The sequence below is a fragment of the Esox lucius genome, chromosome 13, assembly GCF_011004845.1.
Source record: "Esox lucius isolate fEsoLuc1 chromosome 13, fEsoLuc1.pri, whole genome shotgun sequence".
NCBI classification, from domain to species: Eukaryota; Metazoa; Chordata; class Actinopteri; order Esociformes; family Esocidae; genus Esox; species Esox lucius.
In genome coordinates this window covers 7,034,290-7,058,036 of record NC_047581.1, presented here as the reverse complement: position 1 = coordinate 7,058,036, position 23,747 = coordinate 7,034,290, and the positions used below count along the sequence as shown (strand labels likewise).

At 43.2% G+C, this 23,747-nt stretch overlaps 1 protein-coding gene across 4 annotated transcripts; it reads left to right on the top strand.

The window, feature by feature from the left end:
* Positions 1–4,546: 4,546 nt before the first annotated feature.
* hs3st1l2 (heparan sulfate (glucosamine) 3-O-sulfotransferase 1-like 2) lies at positions 4,547–22,643 on the top strand. Of its 4 annotated transcripts, none has more exons than XM_010866076.5 (5): positions 4,547–4,654; positions 18,791–19,171; positions 19,797–20,061; positions 20,802–20,976; positions 21,099–22,643. In XM_010866076.5, the coding sequence occupies exons 2-5, from the start codon at positions 18,947–18,949 to the stop codon at positions 21,325–21,327; spliced, it is 894 nt and encodes a 297-aa protein (XP_010864378.1). In that variant the 5' UTR covers positions 4,547–4,654; positions 18,791–18,946; the 3' UTR covers positions 21,328–22,643. The 4 variants fall into 4 exon arrangements, with proteins under 4 accessions (XP_010864378.1, XP_019907813.1, XP_010864381.1 ...); XM_020052254.3 differs by lacking the exon at positions 4,547–4,654 and adding an exon at positions 5,709–5,796; XM_010866079.5 differs by lacking the exon at positions 4,547–4,654 and adding an exon at positions 10,703–11,259.
* Positions 22,644–23,747: the final 1,104 nt, after the last annotated feature.

The following is a 23,747-nucleotide window of genomic DNA, read 5'->3' as shown; positions in this document are numbered from 1 at the left end:
TGTCAGGATCTAGATTTTTTTTGAAGAGTCAAAATGTTCACTATTTTCAGTGAGTTTGGTACACTCACTAAAATTAGCAATTTATAATGTTCAACATTGGCCGACCTAGCACAGGAAATAGCTCCTTAAGTCATTTTGTTGGAATCAGGGCTAGCTGACAATTTGTGGGTTTAGAACTCATTACAATTTTAGTGAATGTGTCGAGCGATACAGGATCAAAAAATTCAAGTGACCCTATTGACACCTGGTCAGGGAGGTTCAGCACATTCTCAGGAGATTTTGAGGACCATAACTATTTAAGGAGGAGTCAGTTATTTGTTTTCTAATGGTGATGATCTTTTCATCAAAGTAGTTCATGTATTCATTACAGCTAAAGTGAAGACCCATTTCACTTGTTGAGCGTTGCTTTTTTGTTAATTTTGCAACTGTATAGAAGATACATTTTAGATTTTTTTTTGTTCACCTCAATCAGGTTGGAGAAATAAGCTGATCGAGCAAATTGGGGTGCTTTTTGGTATTGTAGTGTACTGTCTATCCAGGCTAATCTGAATACTTCCAACTTGGTGGAGCGCCACTTTCGCTAAATTTTTCTGGAGGCTTACTTGAGGGGTCTAGTATTGTCTGTGTACCAGGGAACAAGTTTCTTGATGCTTATTTCTTTTGTTTTTAATGGTGCAACTGTATCTAAAGTATTTCGCAGTGTTGAGTTTAGCTCCTCGATTTGATCCTTTGCAGATGTATTTACTCTGTCGTGGATGAGCGAGCTTGGAAGAATATCAAGAAAATGATTTGTAGTCTGAAAATTTATAGTACGGCTTTTGAAACTCATTGATTGTGGAGCAAGTGGATTTCTTGTTTTAACGGTAAATGTAAAAAGACAGTGATCCGATATTCCAGGATTCTGGGGGGAAATTATTAGATCTACAATATCTATTTCTCCTGACAGGACTAAATCTAAGATATGATTGTGATAGTGCGTTGTACCTGAGACATGTTGGATAAAACCCATTGAGTCAATTATGGCTTCAAAGGCTTTTTGAAGAGGGTCATTGGACTTTTCCATATGAATATTAAAATCGCCAAAAATTAACTATCTGCCATGACTACAAGGTTAGACAAGAATTCTGGTAATTATGTTTTCCAACATAATTCTCGCCTGACATTTGGGTCTAAAGTCAACCTCTAACTCTGCCATCTTTACTAGAAGACGATAGTTCTCCTCTGAGTTGTAGCTACAACAATTACAGTGATAAGGAATAGTAATGGTACTTAGCTGGGGGTATTCAACGATGAGTAGTTCCGTTAATTACGTCCAAAATAGTCTTGGTGTAGAAAAGTTCGGTAAAAGGTCAACAGATAAAAATATTGCATTGGTAAACTCTTAAAGTAGAATTTAACCAATTAGTTTATATAGAGTAAATTCGAAAAAGTTTGGCAGGTAGCCAGGTAGGTAACAGCAAGCAGCATACAGTGTGTTAATGCAATGTTTCTTAAATTTGCTGCTTAGGCACTGTAGTAACATTTAATAGCATGTACTCCACGTTGGATCTCAAGAAAATAAGTACTACATCTAAAGTTCAAAGAAGCACAGTGGGCTCCATCATTGTGACTCTTCCTAGAACTGGCTTTCTGGACAAACTAAAGTAACACAGGCCAGAAGTCAGGGAGGTGACCAAGAACACAACAATCACTCTAACACCGTTTCTCTGCAGAGCCAGGACAACCTGCCAGAAGAACATTCCTTATAGCACTCCATCAGTCAGATGTAGGGCGGTAGAGTGGCTAGAAGGTAATCACTCTTCAGTAAAAGTCACATGACATGCTGCCTGAAACACTTTGAGAGCTGGTGGAAAAAGATTTGCTGCTGTGATGACCAAAATCTAACTAAGCACTATGCCAATCGAAAAAAAGGTAATGCTCATTACTTGGCTAATGACATTACTGTGGTGAAACATGATGGTGGAAGCGTCATGCTAAGGGTAAGCTTCTTAGCCGAAGGGATTGGGAGACAGGTCAGGATTGAGGAAAGGATGAATGGAGCATAATAGAAAATGGAGCAAAGTCCAGAGTGGACGGGGGCGGATATTCATCCTTCAGCACAATAACGATTTGGAGCACACAAACAAGACAACATTACAGTGGTTCGGGAAAGGTCTGGGCTTTTATGAAGTACTGAATAAAGCATCCGAACACTTACAGTATCTCACAAAAGTGAGTACACTCCTCACATTTTTGTAAATATTTGATTATATCTTTTCATGTGACAACATTGAGGAAATGACACTTTGCTACAATGTAAAGTAGTGAGTGTACAGCTTGTATAACAGTGTAAATTTGCTGTCCCCTCAAAATAATCCAACACACAGCCATTAATGTCTAAACCGCTGGCAACAAAAGTGAATACACCCCTTAGTGAAAATGTCCAAATTGGGCCCAATTAGCCATTTTCCCTCCCCGGTGTCATGTGACTCGTTAGTCTTACAAGGTCTCAGGTGTGAATGGGGAGCAGGTGTGTTAAATTTGGTGTTATCGCTCTCACACTTCCTCATACTGGTAACTGGAAGTTCAACATGGCACCTCATGGCAAAGAACTCTCTGAGGATCTGAAAAAAAGAATTGTTGCTCTACATGAAGATGGCCTAGGCTATAAGAAGATTGCCAAGACCCTGAAACTGAGCTGCAGCATGGTGGCCAGGACCATACAGCGATTTAACAGGAAAGGTTCCACTTAGAACAGGCCTCGCAATGGTTGACCAAAGAAGTTGAGTGCATGTGCTCAGCATCATATCCAGAGGTTGTCTTTGGGAAATAGACGTATAAAGTGCTGCCAGCATTGCTGCAGAGGTTGAAGGGGAGGGGGGGTCAGCCTGTCAGTGCTCAGACCATACGCCGCACACTACATCAAATTGGTCTGAATGGTTGGTGTCCCAGAAGGAAGCCTGTTCTAAAGATGATGCCCAAGAAAGCCTGCAAACAGTTTGCTGAAGACAAGCAGACTAAGGACATGGATTACTGGAACCATGTCCTGTGGTCTGATGAGACCAAGATAAACGTATGTGTGTGGCGGCAACTAGGTGAGGAGTACAAAGACAAGTGTGTCTTGCCTACAGTCAAGCATGGTGGTGGGAGTGTCATGGTCTGGGGCTGCGTGAGTGCTGCCAGCACTGGGAAGCTACAGTTAATTGAGGGTACCATGAATTCCAACATGTACTGTGACATACTGAAGAAGAGCATATTCCAACATGATAATGACCCCAAAGACACCTCCAACACGACCACTGCCTTGCTAAAGAAGCTGTGGGTGAAGGTGATGGACTGGCCAAGCATGTCTCCAGACCTAAACCCTATTGAGCATCTGTGGGGCATCCTCGAACGGAAGGTGGAGGACCGCGAGGTCTCTAACTTCCACCAGCTCTGTGATTTCGTCATGGAGGAGTGGAGGACTCCAGTGGCAACTTGTGAAGCTCTGGTGAACTCCATGGCCAAGAGGGTTAAGTCAGTGCTGGACAATTAGGCTGGCCACACAAAATATTGACACATTGGTCCCAATTTGGACATTTTCACTTAGGGGTGTACTCACTTTTGTTTGCAGCAGTTTAGACATTAATGGCTGTGTGTTGCGTGATTTTGAAGGGACAGCATATTTACACCGTTAATCAAGCTGTACACTCACTACTTTACATTGTAGTAAAGTGGCATTATTATCATATATTTACAAAAAGGGGATGTACTCACTTTTTTGAGATACTGTATGTACATTCTAAAAATTGGCACAAATTTCTAAAACATGTTTTCACTTACAGGGTATTGTGTTTAGATTTATGGCAATAAATAATGATTTAATACATTTTTCTGTCAATAAACACATCAAAATATGAAGAAAGTGAATGGGTATGAATCCTTCCGAAGGCTTTTTTTTTAGGTTGTTTCCCCTCATGTATTGGCATATTGTAACTTATTCATGATTTAGGAGGGGGGTTTGGGTGTTCAAAAAGCAGACATATTGAGAAATAAATATGGAGAACAACAAAGACGACATTAGATACCTTCATCTTGAGGAAAAAATCTAAACATACAAAGTGAGACAAAAAATTTAATAGAAAACAAATAAAATGTTCTGTTTTGTCTCTTCAAGTTGTTTGGATGAAAGGCTGACAGAGAACGTAAGACAAATACAACTGAGTGTAAAATGGGAGAGAGGGCTTGGGGGGGGGGGGTTGGGAGTAGGAATTTCCCAAAGGGGTCGATGTGTTTGTGCTAGCTTTGCTCTCTCTCTGACTCTCTCCGTCTCTCTCTCTCTATCTCTCTCTCTGTTACTCATTCGGAAAGACAGTCAGTCTCTGGGACACGGAATCAGCACAAAGCAAAGTCTCCTATTCTCGCACACTTTTAATTCACTCTCCCTCTCAGAGACGCAAGCTGAACACACCCACACGTTTCCTGTGCATAGAGCCGGGCATGCAGAGTAGAGAGAAGAGGTAGTGAAAATAAAAAGTATTTAACCTGATAAATAAAAAAATTTAACAGGAGAGAAGACACAGAGGAAAACAAAGAAAAAAGAAGGAAAAAAGGGAGATAGAGGAGGAAGCCAGAGGAAAACAGAAACAAGGGAAGGAGAGACACGCCGAATATCACACCAATTGCCATGATTCAGGTAAGAAATTAGAGACTCTGTTTCTGCCTCTTTAGTCTCCGTCTCTCATTCACACACTGAATCACTAGTTCTGACTCTTTCACTGTCACTTACACCCTACCTTTTCGTGCTAAAGTGCGATAGCCATGTAGTGTATGGGATACATGTGTGCTTTCGTGTGTTCGTGAGTGTGTGGGTGCGTGCGAGCAAGATAGAGGAAGAGAGAGTTGTGGTATGTGGATAAACAGGTATGCTAAGGTTGGACATTCAACATGTGCTGTGTATCAGGTATACAGTACCTCCAGGTCAGAGTATGCCACAGTAGCCTGATTCACAACCCATTACGCTCATCCATTACGTGGGTTAAAGGTTAATTTTGTGTCAGTTTCATTGTCAATTCCCAGAAAGAGTATTGAAACCAGCCAACAGAGCACCATTTGTCCCAATGAGACATAGTCCATGTTTGACTTTTGTAACGTTTGGATACTTGGATAGAGATTGCCAGGGAGAAAGGGAGACAGGGAGACAGGGAGACAGGGAGGAGGAGACGCAATGGGGGAGAGGTAGAGAAGTGGAGAGAGTGGGGGAGATTCAGAGGCTGTTCAGAGTTGACATCGCTACACTTGAACGCCGGCTTTCATGTTATAGACCGTCCAGTCTGTTGATAATGTGGGCGCCTGATTAGTGGTGCCAGTTCTGAGGACCTGCTGGTTATTATTGTGTTCTGGAAGACTGTGTGAAGAACTGCCTGGTGTCTGGTGTCACGTCTTCTGTTCATTTGTTTACAGAACATATGAGATTAGGACACGAGGACCTGGTCAGGGACGGCTTGGGAGTCTTTCAATGCTTAAGCGCGTCTTCCGGTTGCAGTGAGATTTAATATGAATTTTTCTTGATCAAACTACTTGTCTTAATTTATATCAGGACATAAGGGCTTGTTAGTGATGGCTCACTAGCGCCTTTTAATGCTCCAATGTTGGAACTTCTGCCTGCTACAAGTTAAATAAAACCAAATGATTTTGATTGGCTACTTTTGTGTTTATTTAACTTGGAAGTGTCCTATCATAGATGAGGTGCAGGAGGGATTGAGAAGAAGAGAGAGAGGGAGAGCGAGAGGGAGGAAGATGTGGGGAGGCCTGAACGGAACCACAGTCTCTGAATAGGTCGGACAACATGCTCCTATGATATACTGTCTCTTAATCTAGATGTTCTGGTTCACCAACCCCTTGAAAAAACAGCTCATTATGACAGACTCGGGGACATTCTGCTACGTCAATACCCTCCTTAAATATCTCTTTGAAGGCCACATAAAAGAAGCACACAGTGCTGTTCTACCCGAGTAGATCTACATGCTGTCACGTGTGATGCGGAAGGTGCGGTGTGTCATCTGTGCACTACTCTTCACAACGCCTGAGTGAATAGGGCACCGCTAAACATATTGATGATGTCTACTCTGTGGTTTCATCAAACCCTGTATGCAAGCTGAGTCAGCGATCGGTCATAGGTGGCGTGGGGGGGGGGGGGGGGTCCACTGGTCTGGTCTACTGCCTACACGGCAGATATACCACTGAAGCATGGGTTCAAATCCACCCGCTGCTCTGTCCGTTTAAAACACCCTTCCTCGACTGCCTCTGTGTGCCTGAAGAATATATTTCTATATGAATTTATATATAAAGCTGTGTGTGAGAAAATGTATGAACCTAATGACAGAGGGACAAGGAAAAATAGAGAGTGGGAAGGTGTAGAGTTCAAGAGAAACAAAAGAGAAAGTGTGGACATGGAGGGGCAATCACTTCATAAGTACAACATGCTTCAGTGATCTTAATTACATACACAAGAGAAAGAGAGCGTGCAAATGGCAGAGAAAGAGTGATTCGGAAAGAAAGAGAGAGTGAGAGTCATTCAGCTTTCCTGAGCGCTGCCCTGTGCGCTTCCACACGGTGGATCTTCCTGTCTGTCATTGTGATTGTGTGTGTGTCTGATGGCTAGACAGGCTGTGTGTTTGGATGCATTAGGATGCATTAGCAGGAGGAGCTAGCGAAGCAGCCGTGAATAATGCATGGTCAATATTTATGAGCAGATAGCGTGTCAGTTGGAAGGCATTGAGGAGCACGCCACCCGCATGTCTGTGTGTTTCCCAGTAAAATTCTTCACCAAAGTAACCATAATAATGTAGAGCTTGGGCCTCCCGGTCAGTGCAGCACCATAATATGCCAATATGACCCGGGTTAATTTCTTAATCACAGCCTACTATGTAGTCCCAAAACGGGCAATGTGAACTGGCTCAGCAATGTTCAGGTTGGTAGGAGGGATGGTCGTCCAGGTTTTCCTTAGGTCAGGAACCGGCAAGCAACTTGTGTTCATTAACCAAAGAAGCCCTGTCCTCCAAGTTTATTATTCTGTCTGACTTCCTGGTTGAACAAGCAGTGTGATAAAAAGCAAAACAGTTAGGCGGGATGAACATCCCGATCTTTCACCCTCCTAAACATACTGGGATTTGCTTTGATGAGGCATGGATGAAAAGGGCTAAAATCAAACACCTTGACCCAAGTAAGTATATATTTGATATATCAGTGGGCCTGGGAGTTGAACATATGATCCCGGGTTTCTAAGTGCCCAGCTCTACCGACTGAGCCGTACAGGACCACCATCTACAGTGTCTATTCAGCAGTGGTAATTGAGTGTTTCCAGGAGCTCACCTGGCAGTCATCCATCATGTCCGCTTGTGGCAATTCTAAGGTCCTGTTTGGTCATTACATTACAGGTGGGCCACACAATGACCTTAGCTCGTTATAGGAAAACACATACACAATCACTCCCACCCACAAACACACACACACACACACAGTGTTTCAGCCAGTCAGTGTTTTGCTGGGCCATCACACTCCAGCGGGTTTAAGGAGAGGTGACAGGACCCCCCATTGACCGACAGATGGAGAGAGCTAGAGGTCCCACCTTAGACACACCCACACACGCATGGACGCACAAAGACACGCAGACAAGTGCACGCACGGGTGTACACATGGAAGCAAGTAAGCGTGCGCACACACACGTGCACACACAAAGACACACACGCATTGTGCTGGGGGAACGGGTCTGTGTTACTGAGTTAGATACAGAAGACAGAGCAGAGATGCCGGACCATGGTGCACCGGGGCTGCGAGGGGCGACGGTGGGGATGGATTGGGGTTCTGCAGATGGGCTGACCCACCGGGTCCGAGGTTTGCTCTCTGGGGTTGCTGGTGCATTGGTTAAGATGAGATTGCAAAGAGTGGTGAGGTGGGCTTTGGGGAGCTTTGGGATTCTTTGTTGGGTCATGAAACCCCTGGATTGAGGCAGGAGAGATAGGTTAGTGACAAATGTGGGTCCGGGGGTTGTTGTGTAGGCTTGTGAACATTTGACTGAAATCGCCAATAAATAACCTCAAGTGGATCGAATATTTGTCCTCTAGTGATGAATTGGCTGCATCGGAAACATTTATGAAAAAGAAAAGGCTTTTTGGTTGTAATATACATACCGGGGTGTAATTAATGGATGGGAGCTAGGGGTTTAAGTTGGGAGGAGACTTTGCTTCACACAAAGCTAATAACAAATGTTAATGTCATCCCCCCGGGAAGCAAAACTGGTCAGTTTGTACAAATTAATTACCCTTTTTCATTATTTTTTTTACAGCGGCTGTCCCCCCCTAAAAAACATAGACCAAGGACGGCGGACTGTGACATTGACCAATCTCCTTTGGGCGATATTATATGTGTACATGGAACTGGTTTGACCTTGATGGTGAGAAGACCACGGGAGGGGATTGAACTGAAAACCCTTGGAGGGAGTTGGGTGTGGGGTGGGGGGGGCTGGGGCCCGAGGGTTTGGGGGGGGTTCATCCACCGCTGTCCACACTCGTTAATTTCCAGTCACAGCAAGAGCCTGAAAACTCGGGCAGGGGGAGAGATAGTGGAGAGAGGGGAGGAACAAGGGGGAGTAGGTGGGGGAGGCACATGATAAAGCCATCCAAGAGTTATGTGCTTGGTCAATTAACCCCCTCTCCTTTGTAAACACCCTAATGTTCTTATGTTCTGCCGCCTCTTTGTCTCAGTCCGTGTGTAGTCGTGTAGGTGTGTGTTTGTGTGCATGTGCATACATGGCGGTGATCAGGCCTACATTTAACATTAAATGTACATGACCTGAAGTGCGCTCATAGTCATTAAAATAAAAATAAAAATAAATTTTAGCAGGTCCCTTCTAGGAAAAATGTGATGTCCCGCTAAGGGATATGTCCAGCTAAAGGGTTTTGACGCGTACGATCACACCAGTGTGATCAAGCTAGAGTGGTCCCTGAAGCATACGATCACACCGGTGTGATTAGTACGTCTTTAGCATGCCTAGCTACAAGTAATGTAACAATGGCTGGTCAGATCGCGCTGTTATTTACTCATATTTAGCTCAAACAGTGTTTATAACTTTATTTCCTGATTGTAATTGTTTCAAGACCACACTATGATATTAACCAGGTAGAAAGCATTCAAATCTACTTACGTACCAACAGACTGCCAACACTAATACACAAAAATGAATGATATTAGCGACTACTATAGAGCATCTTAACATTTCCTGGAAGAGCTGACAACCGATCAAAACCATTGTTAAAACCTTCTAGAAGTTACGTTACCCGTTGTATGCTTTTTATATAGTTTATTCATTTTCACTGCACTGAATCACAGGTCACGCTTTGTTAGCTAGCGGTTAGCTGATGTTTGCTAGTGGTTAGCTGACGTTTTCTAGCTAGCTACAGTTATACATCAACCAACTTTTCCAGCTCTTAGAATCCGAGTCAACGAGAGAAGCTTGCAATGCAATGTATGTAGTGTTCCTTACCTGGCAAGGTGACTATTCAAATGCTGGAGTGAGTTTAAATACTGTAATGAGTACTGAAGTCATGCGCAAAAAAACTCACGCTGGGGGGGTCGGTTAGGAATATTTGAAACTCACGCATGAAAAGGTTAAGTGTGCGGTAACTTTCCACTGGGCATTTGGGATACTTCTAGGTTTTGGCAAAACCATTTAGGTTTAGGGTTAGATGTTAGGGATGGGCTGGGTTTGCGCACAATGGTTGGGTTATTGAATCTGGATTTCTTGGTCCTCACAAGAATAGATGAACAAACATTGTGTGTGTGTGTGTGTGTGTGTGTGTGTGTGTGGATGCCAGTCTGGAAAGGCAGTGGGGTGTACGGTACAGAGGCACACAGGCTATTAGATCGGTCAAAAAGAACCACTGTGAGAAGGGACAGAGAGAGAAACAGAGGAGAGAGAAGGAAAGAGATTCAGGGAATAAATAGGGAGAGAGACAGGGAAGAGCCCAAGATTGATGACATTAGTGTTCTAGGGAAATACTGTGGGGGACTGGAGAGCTTCCGACACAATTAGCCCAGTCGCATCAGAGTTTTCTCCTGAAATCGCCCCCAAGTAAAGCCTGGATCTACAGCACCATGATAATCCTGGAGCTACAGTTGACAGTAGTTGACAGTTGACAGATTCAAAAGTGCTGCTCATATGGGCAGGTGTCAGTAAACTCCCATTTTAGCCAACAGTGTCCTCAGGTTGTTGTTTTATTACTGTCTCCATGGGAACCACTTGGCTGTAATAAGACACCAACTGTGGCATCATCTGGAGATCTATCTAGTCGGCATCGTCTACCACCGCCTTTCTTTCATTTGTTCTCTTCTTTGTCACTGCTTCTTGCCACCGCCTTTCCTTCTCTTCACTCGCTCCCCTTGTCAGCTTCTTGCGATCCTTTATTTCTTGTCTCTCTCTCCACCTGCTCCTCCCTCGCCTTTCTTGTCTCACAAGCGGAGGCTCATAGACGCCTGTGAAGAAAGGTTGCCGTAGCAAGACAGCCGGTGGCAGGTCCCCGTTACGCCTCGTTCATTTGTCTCCTCTACTCACCCCACCTGCTCTCCATGCTCCACCCCCAACTACATTCTTCAGCCCATTGTCCTCTTTTACTTTCCTTCTCTCTCTGGGCTGTCTTCCTCTCTTCCCACATTTAACTTCCTCCATTCCATTCTTACCATATTTAACTTTGAGTTCAGGACCTACATTACAGGTACATTTTTCTGTCCCGTAATGAATTGACCGGGCAAACATCACCTCCCTCGTTCTGTCACTATGCCCCCAAACCAAAGACACACACGCGCACAGAGGCACATCCCCCAACTGCACACACACACTCACACACACACACACACACACACTCTCTTTACCCACACTGATAGATCCTCATTGATGATTACACATACTCTCGGTGGACATCCCAACCCACCCACACACACGCACACAGTATTGACTTTCTCTTGACAACAAACAGCCAGTAAGATTAGTGACCGGAGTTTGGTCCCAGGAGCTACAAGCACATGGATCCATCACGGCCGAACCTGAAAGTGAGGAGGAGTGAGAGGACAGGATGACATAGAGAGACGATGAGAGGCGCGAGGGAGGAGGAGACCAAAGGAGTCCCCTTGTGACCATCTCTCAGTCCGTCAGTGATTGGAGTGTCAAATGTGATTGGTTAAATCCCCTTTGATGGGTCAGAGGGTGGCAGGCAACAGGCTGTCAGAGTTGCCCTTTGCTACTTGGTAAGAAAACAACAACATATGCGCGTGGATCTGTTGGTGTGTCAACATAGGTGAGTGAATGTGCGTGTGTGTGTCTCTCTGCTTGGGTGAAGGTGTGTAACGGAGAGTGCCTGTAGGTGTCAGCTCCTACCGTACGGCTAGCTTTTGTACTACTTTCATGCCAGTAGGTGTCTGCTCCTACCAGACAGCTAGCTCTGTGTACTACTTTCATGCCTATAGGTGTCAGCTCCTACTGGACAGCTAGCTCTTTGTACTACTTTCATGCCAGTAGGTGTCAGCTCCTACCAGACAGCTAGCTCTGTGTACTACTTTCATTCCTGTGTCTCGGCATGCATTTGTACTTCTTTTTTTTTGTATCTGTGTTTATACTGTATATAAAATATGTATCTGTGTGTTGGAATTGAATTGAAATATAGACAGATAGATAGCAGACAAAATTATTGACTGACAGAAATCTGTCTGTCTCATCTCTCCATAGCTCTGTGCTGGGCTGCTGTATTCACACACATACACAGAGCTCTGTTCCAGGCGGGCGTGTAAACGCATGCTAGGCAATCAGATGTTATCATCCGAGGCATGCCTACAACCAGACACATGCGTGACAAAGACCTCTTTAATTGCACACACACATGCACACGCACACACACACACACACACACACTTTCCTAATCACTCTCACGAACACTTACACACTCCCCTGATACAACCCGTTTTTTTAACCCAAACACCCCCCACTCATCTACAGACGCACACAGACACACACGCCACCCTTCTCATTATCAATGCGCCATAAACACACAATATAGCTCTTTGAGTGTTTGATACGAATGACCCAGATTTTTGAGCGCGAGCTGCTGGGGAGGAACGCAAAGGGTGTCTGGGGTTTGTGTGAGGGGGAGAGGTTTATGAATGTGTGTGGGAGGGGGAGAGAGTTGGGCGGATGGTGGGGAGTTTTTCTGAAGAGTCTAATTTGAAACCCAGTTGGGGGTCGCTGGGCATATTTCTGCAAAGGTCAGTGTCTCTTCTAAAGGGACAGAGAGAGATAGATAGAGGAGGGAGGCAGAGAGAGGGGGAGAAAGATGAGGGAGGCAGAGAGAGAGGGGGAGAGACTTCCAGTAACCCCATAAAGAAACATTATCTGCAAAATTCTCTCTTTGCTTTTCCTCTTGCTCTCTTCATCCCTTGGTCTTCTGAAGAGATCTGATCCCCAAACCTAAGCTCATTCATGTAGCAATTCTACAAAGGAGGAGTGCTTGGCGAGGGGTTTTCGAAGACTTTGGGAGTGGCTCCTTGGCACAAACAAACAAAGTACCAAATCGTACTGACTCTTGTAACTATAGGGATACCATTGTATCTGTATATTTAGGTCATTTTGCAAAAGTACTTATCTTAAGTGCATACATTTTTTTACCCTTTAATTAAAGGCACATAATATACTAACTTTGTTGATCAAGCCTTAAAAAGCAGAGTTTACTACCCCCTGCACACTCTTTTGATCATTTGTTGATGATTGTAACTTTGTATTCAAAACCTTGGGTATGCAAATGTACTGTCATACTGGATCATGTGCACCCAAAAAGGTACCACACTGTACAATATGGGATCATTATGTGCATCTCTAAAAGTATATTTCACAGACACACACAGACGCTATGACACATTCATCTGCAGCGTGGGCTCAACAAGACAACACATTGTTATTTTTTGTCTTCACGGTTGGAACCGATCAATGAAACAAACGTTTTCGTGTAGTTTGAAAAGTAGCAGCGCCCGGAAATGTAACACGTCAGTTTCATGGAAAGCTGAGATTGTCTGACTCAGGAGTTGTTCATGAGTATGTGACTTGACCAGGAAAAAGGATTGGGTTGGGACTGAATCAGATCAGGTGACCTGTTATAGACGCCTGCAAATCAGTGAGTTGTTGCTTGTGTGATTGTTACGAAGTCACACTCGCGTTTGAATTTCAGAACAAAAAAGTTAAAGCTGCATCTAGTCTATTGAAATGTTTACAATCTGGGCCTTAAGTGGTCTTATGGTCTAAGGCAGTTAATCGAAGTGCAGGGGCCTCATTGTGAACAGATTTTGTATCCCAGTCGCAACATAACCACATCTCAAACCGTCTCTGCATCGCCTGGGCTGCCAGGAAGGTCTTCGTACAGGGTTGCCTTACTATTCTCTAGTGACTCCTAGTGGGCGGCTTGGGCACCTGCAAGCTGAATAGCGTGTGTTAGCCAAAGATGGGCTCTCTTACAAGCGTATGGCTTCCAGCATACTTTCTGGTTGATTAAACAGCGTGAGGATGGCCTGGCAGGGTACGCCCAGGAGGACAGAGACAAGGGAATAATCCCAGAGACAGGGGAATAATCATGAATTGGATATTATATATTACATAATTTTTTACCATGTAGTTTTCAGCCTAATCAAGAGGTAGAAGATGCAGCATTGGGATTTTATGTAAATGTCAGCGGATCTGACTAATTGCTATTTGTTTGTCTACGCAGTCAAGTTATATAACGAGGAAAAACTCCATATCCTAAATGGGATTAAGTTTAGAATGTTTGGTTGTCGTGGAAACTAGTCTGAGGCATATAGAAGGTGGAATGGCTAAAGTAATACTAGACTCTTGACATATGCAAGACAGATCTCTCCTAAAATGTCTCTGTCTAATTTGTTTATAGACCCCCCTTGGTTAGCTTTCATCTACCCACACATGGAATGTGAATATGATAAAGTATGCCTCATTAGATTGTCATTTGGAGACGTTATCTGAATCTGCACATACTGCATATTGCATCTTTTATAATATGGTTTGGGTTGTGTTTTCGATGGTTGTCTGATGGTTGTCAGGAAATAGAGGAACGGATACACAAAGAGATGGTAGCTCCGAGAAAGAAAGAAAAGCAGAGAGACAGAGAATGTGAGAAGGACAGAGAGGGATAGAGAGAGCAACGGAGAGAGACTAACATAGAGACACAAACAGACACAAACAGACAGATAAAGAGAGACAAACAGAGAGGAGAGTTTATCTAATTCCCACAGCCTCGGTGATATGGCAAGACTGGCAATTCACCGGCTTTCACCATGCTACCCCCTACCAGGGCAAATCTCTCTGCTTACATTATACACACACATACACACATTTCCTGCTTCGAACACACGCAGGCACAGACAACCTCTGTCCCCACCATCCCTCCCTCCACCCCTCCCTCTATGTAAAGGATAATCCTCAACACCAGCAGCACAAATAACAGCAGAAAATATAGTTCTAAGGCATGGCAGTGTGAAGAGAAACGAGCGGTGCACACAGGGCGCCAACACATGGAAATGTAGATATGTATAAACTCAGAAGTAACACGCCAAGGCATAAAATTCCCAGACAAACAAAATCCAAACAACCTTTACATAAACATACTAACAGAGAGAGAGAGAGAGAGAGAAATAGAACGCTTAAGAAATAGAAAGAGTAAGCAGCACTGAATACATTGGCTGTATATTTCACATTTCACAGAATTACTTTAAGTTCCCTCTGGCATCCTAGCAATAATGTCTGTCAATGCGGAGCTATCAAAGCTGCGCACCATAGACAATCTGAGCCTTGTGTTTGTCAGTTTTCCACTGTGCCCAACTGGAGTCACAAGGACTAGGCGGCTGTCTGCTTGAGGGAGAGACTCTCTGTTACTGAACATGGCCGAACTAAAAGCTGTCTGGAGGCCATCATCTAACTGTAACAAAACACTAATCCGTCCTATTCATCAGATTGAATTTAAAAAAATGTTTTACCTTGCTTTAGCAACATCTCCGATCAGTGTTATGCTATTAAAGAGACTTGTGTTTCCAAAGCAGATTTCTGTCATTCAGTTCTACCTACACAGTATATAATAAAGAAGACATTGGAATATTACAGGGATGTAAGCGTGAAACAATGTGGTATTGTAGTATGATTGATTTTTTTGTAGATAAAAGGTTACTTTGGAGTTTCTGTGTGAGCTACAGACGTTAAGGTAATTCCTCCACTATTAATATATTCATGTCTGTATCTTCATGTTGGAGATCTAGTGAGACAAAAGGGCCCAAAGAGAGAGAGAAATAAGAGGAATATAAATAAATGGATAACGAGAGAGGGGTTTAGCAAATTTTTGAACAAAATTTGTGTTCACATTTTAGAACACAAAGAGATAGATAGACTAAGAGAGTGGGGGTCATTAGCGGAGTGGAAGTGAAGCTGAATCTGCTGCGTATCGACAGGTGGGGAACACTCTTCTGTACTGGGGGACACTAGTGCTAAAACACACACAGAGAAGCCCGAGGAGTCACAAGGAAATGTTCAACACCTGATTTACTGAACACACACGTATCTAAAACACACACACTTTCTGAGACGGACACAGGCTCTTGTTGAATTTCATACATTAGAGAGGAAATAATGGCCATGGCAGCCCCCACTCCAGGACAATACCTTCACCTTTGATAACTGACCGGATCAAAATGTAAGGTAATGAAGAGCCAGAGTATAGAGAGAGCACATACATCCTCTCGAGAGGATTAGGGAGGTGAGGTCAGGTGATTGACAACAATCCCTAAGGCGCAATTAAAGGCGAACAAGAGGAAAGGAACACTTGCAAGGTTACTCTCCAGTACCACACAACACACTAACGCAAGCACGCAACGCACGCACAAACACCCGACAAGGTAATTAATAACACGAGCTCGGCCTGGACAAAACAGCAAAGACGACAACAGTGACAGACACAACAACAATGTCAAACAGAGGATAATGTCCGTGACACCGCCGCGCTGTGACGACGTTCAGGCCTGGTGAACACAGACGCAGACTAAACAAGCCAGCTGGTCTCGAGGGAATGAGGAAGATGGCGGATGTAAATCTTTCACAGCCAAATTCGGCAAAGATATGTTATGGTAAAGGCCGGCCACTATTTGCAGTGGTGAGCTCATTCAGAGTTAAAAGAAGGGGTACTTTTTTGGGGGCTGGTGATGTGCGAAAACACTTTTCTCCAATGTTGAAATCCATAGAGAGGTGATTTTTGTCGTTGTTTTCTAACCTTAAACCTAACCTTCACCCCAGTAGTTTGATACCTAACTATACGTTTTAGTAGCATTCCTAACATGTAATACATTTTTGCAAATTCATTACATATTATACATTCCTTTCAGTAGCACATTTTAATGTACCCTAACGTAACATAACATATCATACAGATTTGTCTGTCACAGATTGACGCATACTATTTCCCTGAGACCACGTTGAAGCAACTAACTCCAATAGAGGTCAATATGCTGCCTTGAATTTGCAATCACTCTCTATGAGTCCTCCTTGTGTGACTGCCTGATGATTAAGGACAGGCAGGACCACTTTCCGTGTCCCACATGCAAGTCTGAAAAATGTTTTGTTGCATTGGAACTACTTTGTTAAATGTGCAAGTATATTCATGATGTCACCCTAACTGACAAGCTATACCATTCCCCGTGCCACCTAATATACTTATTGTAACTTGATAAATAGTGTTTCGTGATCAATATATTTATGTGTATCCAATTTTATTAAAACCAATTAAACACCATACACCTCAAGATCCTTTGTAGACAGCACAACAGTACACTTGTAATTGAAAAGACTTTCCAAGGCAGAAATGGAATTGTCCGCCAGTGTTAATCTGTCATTCTGATCCCGCTGTATGGCAATGTAGACGTCGCTAGCGTGTACATCAAAATGGGGGGGGGCTAAGCCCCGAATGTATTATGATCCTAGTGATGCCTCTGTTGTCCGCCATGTTTAACTTTTTACATTATTTACCATTTATTTCCTCATCTATCATTCCCATTTTGACATTCAATTTGTATTATTATCGGGACTTCTACCTTGATGCTCCAAATAGTTTTCTTTCAATTAATGATTGAATAAACATTATTGATCAACCTGAGGGGAAATTAAGTTTGATAAAGGGTATCAGCAGGTTTCAGCAAGTTAAATTTAAGACTTTTTAATGCCACTTCGAATTGAATTTAAGACCAATTTTACAACACCCCTTGCAAAAAATACATAAGGCCACCCATTCAACTGAAGTAAGACACCTACAGACTTTAGTAGTTGATGAGCACCAAAACAAGCAGCTGTTTAAGTTGCTTTTGTAGCACTAATATGCATTGTTGGTGAAGTAGGCCACTGCAACTCCCTCCAATGTTCTTTAATTCCCTCCAGTGTGTGGACAATCAGTGTCCCCATAAAATCTTGATGCCAAAAGAGCTAGTGATCTCTGGTTCGGTCTTGAACTAACTTTTGTTCAATAACTATAATAATTAATACAATAATAAAATAATTATTTCAAAAATAATATTGCACACAGATTAGAAATACAAATAATCTGCCTACCTAGCCAACTACATTATTTAGGCTGGGTTGCACCAACATGAATTAAATTAATCCTGGTTTAGACTTAATATAGGGTTAGTAAATCTAGGTTTAAACTGGTTTATAATTAATCAGAGACGTGTTGCACTCCGCTTCCACACCCCAGAAACTCTCTCAATTAGCCCTCTTGTTTTAATGTGAGAGTAGTTGTAGTTTTTCTCTGCCTGCGTCTGAGGGTTCAAAAGAGGAGTCATCAGGTATGAGCGACATGCATAGCCGTTGTCACCCACTAGGTATCCACTGATCTCCCCTCCTTCCAGCAGGGCACCAAGTTGACTGTTGTCAAAGATTCGCCTGTCATGTGTGGATCCTGGCCATCTTGCAACAATGTGTGTGATCTTGGCCTGGTCATCACTCACAACTTGGACATTAATTGAGCAGTAGCCCTTTCGATTACCAAAAAGTTCCCCATTCTCCCCACCGTGGTTCGAATCGAATATACTGACCCTTCAAACATGCAATTGCTTTTGACACTCTGCTGACAATTCTGCAGACTGTGGACTCCAAAAAGATCCCCTTCAACCTGTAGCATAAAAACGCAAAGCTACTAGGAGCTGGAGAAGAGGTGGCACAGCAGATCTCACTTCCATGCTTGATAGCTGGTCCAACCTTCCCACTGAGGTATAAGACAGACTCTTTTGTAAATCTATACCGCTGGGAAAACTCACTATAAATATATCTGCCAATCCATCGTTAAACTAGGTTTAAAATTACTGGTGCAACAGACTTGAATTTTACTGTGATTGCCAAAGGTTTAGATTTAACCAGGATGAATTGTAAACTACATTTAAACTAGGCTTAAGGTTTGGTGCAACCGGATTAGTAGATAAACCTTGATTTAATCTAGTTTAAAAGTTAAACCATGTTGGTGCTACCCAGCCTTAATGTAAGTGTCTTTAACGTTTTTTTAATTTACCAAAACGTACAATATCTGTAAAGCAGGAGCTGTAATCTTCAGGCTGATTAAATACAAATACAGTAACCATGGAATTGTCCTCCGGGCAGAGAGGGCACCACTGAAAATGATACCCTGCTCTTAACGACTTCCTCATTACATCACTTTCAACAATGGCGAATAATAACACATCATCTCTTCATTTGCAGGCTGTTTACTGAACAATGCAGCAGGATCCTATATCTCTGTGATCAAGGAGCACCCTCCGCCTGCCCCTTCATTCCAGCCTGTGTATATATCCTCCTGTACAAGTGTGTACCCCACTCCCTGGCCCAAGCACCCCTCGCTGCCCCCCATAGACCACCATGCTGGGGACTGTCCTCCTAGCCCTGCTGGTCCTCATCCTACTGCAGACTACCCAGATATGCGTCTGCCTACGGGAGCTCCGAGCTGCCAGCTCGCCCCCAGCTCAAAACGCCACCCAGCAGCGCCTACCTGGGGCCATCATCATTGGCGTTCGTAAAGGCGGAACCAGGGCCCTCCTGGAGATGCTCAACCTCCATCCGGACGTAGAGGTGGCCAAAGCTGAGGTAACGATAAAATGCTCCCTCGATCGTCTCTACTTGATTTATAAAGCACTTTCAGAATAATATACAATCATACAACATAAATACCTAGACATTACATGGTCTAGGTTTGAGCATTGACTGTGTTGCTTACGAGGGGTTGGGAGCTCCATGGGTGATGGATATTGGTCAAGAACAGAGATGGAGAAGTGCAAAGTACTTGGGTGTGTTCACCAGGTTGGGAAGTTCCTAATTATGAACTTCGTTAACCTGGTTATTTAGGTCTTATTTGCAAACTTCCAAAAAGTGTTTAACACAGCTGAACCCAGCCGAGTGTTTTTACTTTTTACACCTCTGGTCAAGCATTGCCCGAGGTGGAGGGAGGAATTTCGGCTCAAATGATTCAAAAAGCTACCTGGGGTCGTCAGTCGGTTGAGTGTGCCCTCATGTGCAAAAGGGCAAGGCACTCTACCCCTGGTGTGTTTAAGTCCTAGATTGTCAACTATCCAAAGCTAGTTTAGAGGAGTTGTTGTGTCCATACAGGGACAGTACTGTACATTTACACTGGTAAAGTGTATAATGACAAACACCACAGCCAATAACAACATTTCCAATTAGTGTAAAATACATTACTTTCTTTTTTCTTGAGGTTCACTACTTTAACATAGAAGAACACTACCAGCAGGGGCTGGCCTGGTACCGTGCCCAGATGCCCTTCACCCTGCCTGGGCAGCTGACTGTGGAAAAGACCCCTGGCTACTTTGCCAGTCCCCAGGTCCCTGAAAGGGTCTGGGAAATAAACCCTGCTGTTCGTCTCTTGCTGATCGTCCGGGACCCCGCTGAACGCCTTGTTTCCGACTACACCCAGGTCCTCCATAACAGGATGACCCGCCACAAGCCGTACCAACCTTTAGGTAGGTTAGGGAGTTGGAACTGAATGTGAAATTACTTCAAACCAGAACAACCAAGTATTTGAAAACTATCAGAATTTGGTTTCGTGCATATATGTACCAATTGTAATCTGAATGTTATCAGATCTCATATTTAAAAGGAAGATCAGGACAACATCAAGGCAGACGACGCAAAATCCAACCTAGACTACCTAATACTATTCTTTTCTCATGCGGTAAGTTAAGAAGAGAAGTCGTGTTATTGTTTAAATTCAGTAAATGTTTGAGGCAGTATTCTACACAGTGCCATTTAAACAATAACACAACTTGTCCCCTCTATCCTTACTGAACAAGACTGGAATAGTATTAGGATGGGGGATTCAGTAGTACTGCATCTAAAGTGAGTATGAGGAGACTACAAGTCAATGCAAACTTATAGACGGACCAACTAGAAAGTCTAAATGGGGAATATCTCAGGCACTCAAAAATTTTGTGGAAAAACATAAAATTAAAACATTACCTGCCTATGTCTTCTGGTCATTTATGCTTGTATTTATTCTAGTAGTCTTACACATGGCCCCCTTAAGAGAGCCAATTACTGCTGGTGTAGGACCATTTGAGAATTGTACTGATCTCCTTGAAAAAGCTCTTAATCCACGGGCGCAGCACCGTCCCAATTGACCTTGTGCCTCTTATCAGGTGGGCTTGGAGATATTCTTTCATAATTACTTAGTATCTTACATATCTGTTTTATTCCAATGTAGAGGAGCTGTTGATCAGCCAGGGCCACATCAATCCATCTTATAAGGCCCTGCAGAGGAGCCTGTATCATCAGCACCTGGCCCACTGGCTGGATGTCTTCCCCAGGGAGCAGATTCACGTGGTGGATGGAGAGTCCCTCATCCGGGATCCCTTCCCTGAGCTACGGAGAGCTGAGAGGTATCAAAAACCCCAAATTACAAATAGAGCAGGAGAAACATTGTATGAAAATCCACATTGTGATTGGTGATTGCTGATGCATGGTTTGCTTGGTTTATACTTATCTTGTCCTTATTTCATAGCTTCTTGGACCTACCACCGCGCATAGCTCCATCTAACTTCTACTTCAACACCACCAAGGGCTTCTACTGCCTCCTCTCTGCCAGCGGCCACGACAAGTGCCTGGACGAGTCCAAGGGGAGGCCCCATGCTCCTCTCCGCTCCCAAGCCTTCAGGAAGCTTTGCCGATATTTCCGAGAACCCAACCGCTTGTTCTTTGAGATGGTGGGACGCTCATTCTCTTGGTGCTGACCGGCAGTCAAGAAATATTATAGGCTTCTATTGCTCTGACACCATTTTTAACGGAGAAGAGCAAGGGGACAGACAGGGCCGACCGGACATAATGGTCCATGACCACAAACATTTAGGATGTCTATGAAATGGTAGCACTGTGGCGATACTTTAGAGCAGAGCGGGTACCGTTTTGGATGTAATCTCAGACTTTTTAGGACTCTGGAGAGGCCATCAGCGGCAAAAAAACACTGGCCTGTGATTGATTGATTGGTCGATTGGAATGATTGCTGTGTTTGTCTCTCGAGTGGCTTGGTGTTGAGTGGGTGGTTAGAGAAATTGATGATGTGTTGATTGACAGGTTAGTGGGCGGATTTATTGACTGAGAGGTGAGAGGAGAAAAATACCACTAACACACCAGGGATATTTATGTTTTTGTTCTCAGAGACCCGAGCCAGGCAAGGGTCTTGGGACGAGCTATCCGACAAGCATAGACTTCAGAAAATGACTAAGGGACACAGTGCACACAGATGATGGCTACGTTCAATGTGGCCGACTGCACCACCCTTCATGGAACACTGACCCTGAACTGGAAACTCCATTGGAGTTTTTTGACGTTACTACATGCTGGAGAACATGAAGTGCCCACTCAGTAATGCCGTATGCCTTGTGGTCCTAACGTCGTGTGGTCACGGCTCTGGCTGGTGCCTGTCACCCTGAGCCTCGGTTGATAGGGCTGAACACTGTCTTATGCACAAATTGGCATGAAATGGAGTATAATTAAGAACCACAATATGCCATGCCATTTGTACTGTGGACAATCAAGAGAAAAACAACAGACTCTAAAAATATGCTGTCATTTTGATGGTCATTAAAATATGTTTCAAAGTAGATCCAGTGGGGGGGGTGGGTTGTACATAATAAACATGTACATAAAAATAGATAGAAGAATGTTTTGAAATTAGATGGAGGGTATTGTTGCACTGAATTGAATCCTTATTTGCATACAGAAGGTACAGAAGTATTAATGTACCAATAAAAATCGATGTCAAACAGAACGTGACATCAGACTGCTTTCAGCCCTCAGCTTGTTTACCACTGTTCCATGTTGAGAGAGCAAACAGAATGTCCTCTGTAAAATAATCATGCTGACTTATTGCAATTATTTTATTCGGCTGATATTTCACATTCACATTTTCAACAAAAAATTTTATTTTTTTAATTGTTGGATTTACTCCTTGAATTTTACATTTCAAAGAGTTGAGTTATAACGTGTTGTTTGTTTTCTAAAATCCTCAATAAATGTGTACTGTGGTCATTTAACCAACAGAAAATAACCATATTGAATGGAATACGATCAATAATAGTCTCACTACAGCTTTGTAGATAGAGAGGAAAAATGTACAATCAAGAAAGGAAACAAACAAATAATTCCTGCTCTGTGTTTGAAGACTTCCCAGCTCACTATGGCTTTCATGTTCTCCGGTGAGACCCAGCAGTATGTGGACAGACTCAGATGTAGTTGTGTGCAATTCAGACTGTGTTTAGTGTGGTTGGAGAAGTTGACCAAGAAGTGAAATGACAAATTTACCATCTTGCCTTTATGAATAGTTATTTATGTGAGTAAGCTCCTAATCATTCCAAGATTTTTTTTTTGATTGTTATCAAATGTCTGTTGGGTAATAGAGCATGAAGTATACCCAGAATAATACAACCCTGTTTCAAAAAAGGTTGGGACGCCGTGTAAAATGCAAATAAAAACAGAATGCAATGAAATGCAAATCCTTTATCCTTATAGTACAAAGACAATATATCAAATGTTGAAACAGAAATGTTACTGTTTTTGGGGAAAAAAAACATGCAGATTTTGAATTTGATGCCAGCAACAAGTTTTCGAAAAAGTTGGGACGGGGCATGTTTACCAATGTCTTGCATCACCTTTTCTTTTAACAATATTCTGTAAGCATTTGGGAACTGAAGCGACCAATTGCTGTTGTTTTGAAAGTGAAATGCATTCCCATTCTTGCTTGATATAGGACTGCAGCTGCTCAACAGTTCGGGGGTCTCCTTTGTCATTTTTTTTCATAATGCACCAAATGTTTTCAATAGGGGACAGGTCTGGACTACAGGCAAGCCAGTTTAACACCCAGACTATTTTACTATGGAGCCATGCCGTTGTGATACATGCAAATTATGGTTTGGCATTGTCTTCCTGAAATAAGCAAGGCCTTTCCTGAAAAAAGACATCTAGATGGCAGCATATGTTGCCGGTATATACAGTGGGGCAAAAAAGTATCTAGTCAGCCACCAATTGTCGAGAGAGATTATCAGTGGTTTTTTATGTCTTCCATTTTTTTATAATTGCTCCCACAATTGATTTCTTCACACCAAGCTACTTACCTATTGCAGATTCAGTCTTCCCAGCTTGGTGCAGGTCTACA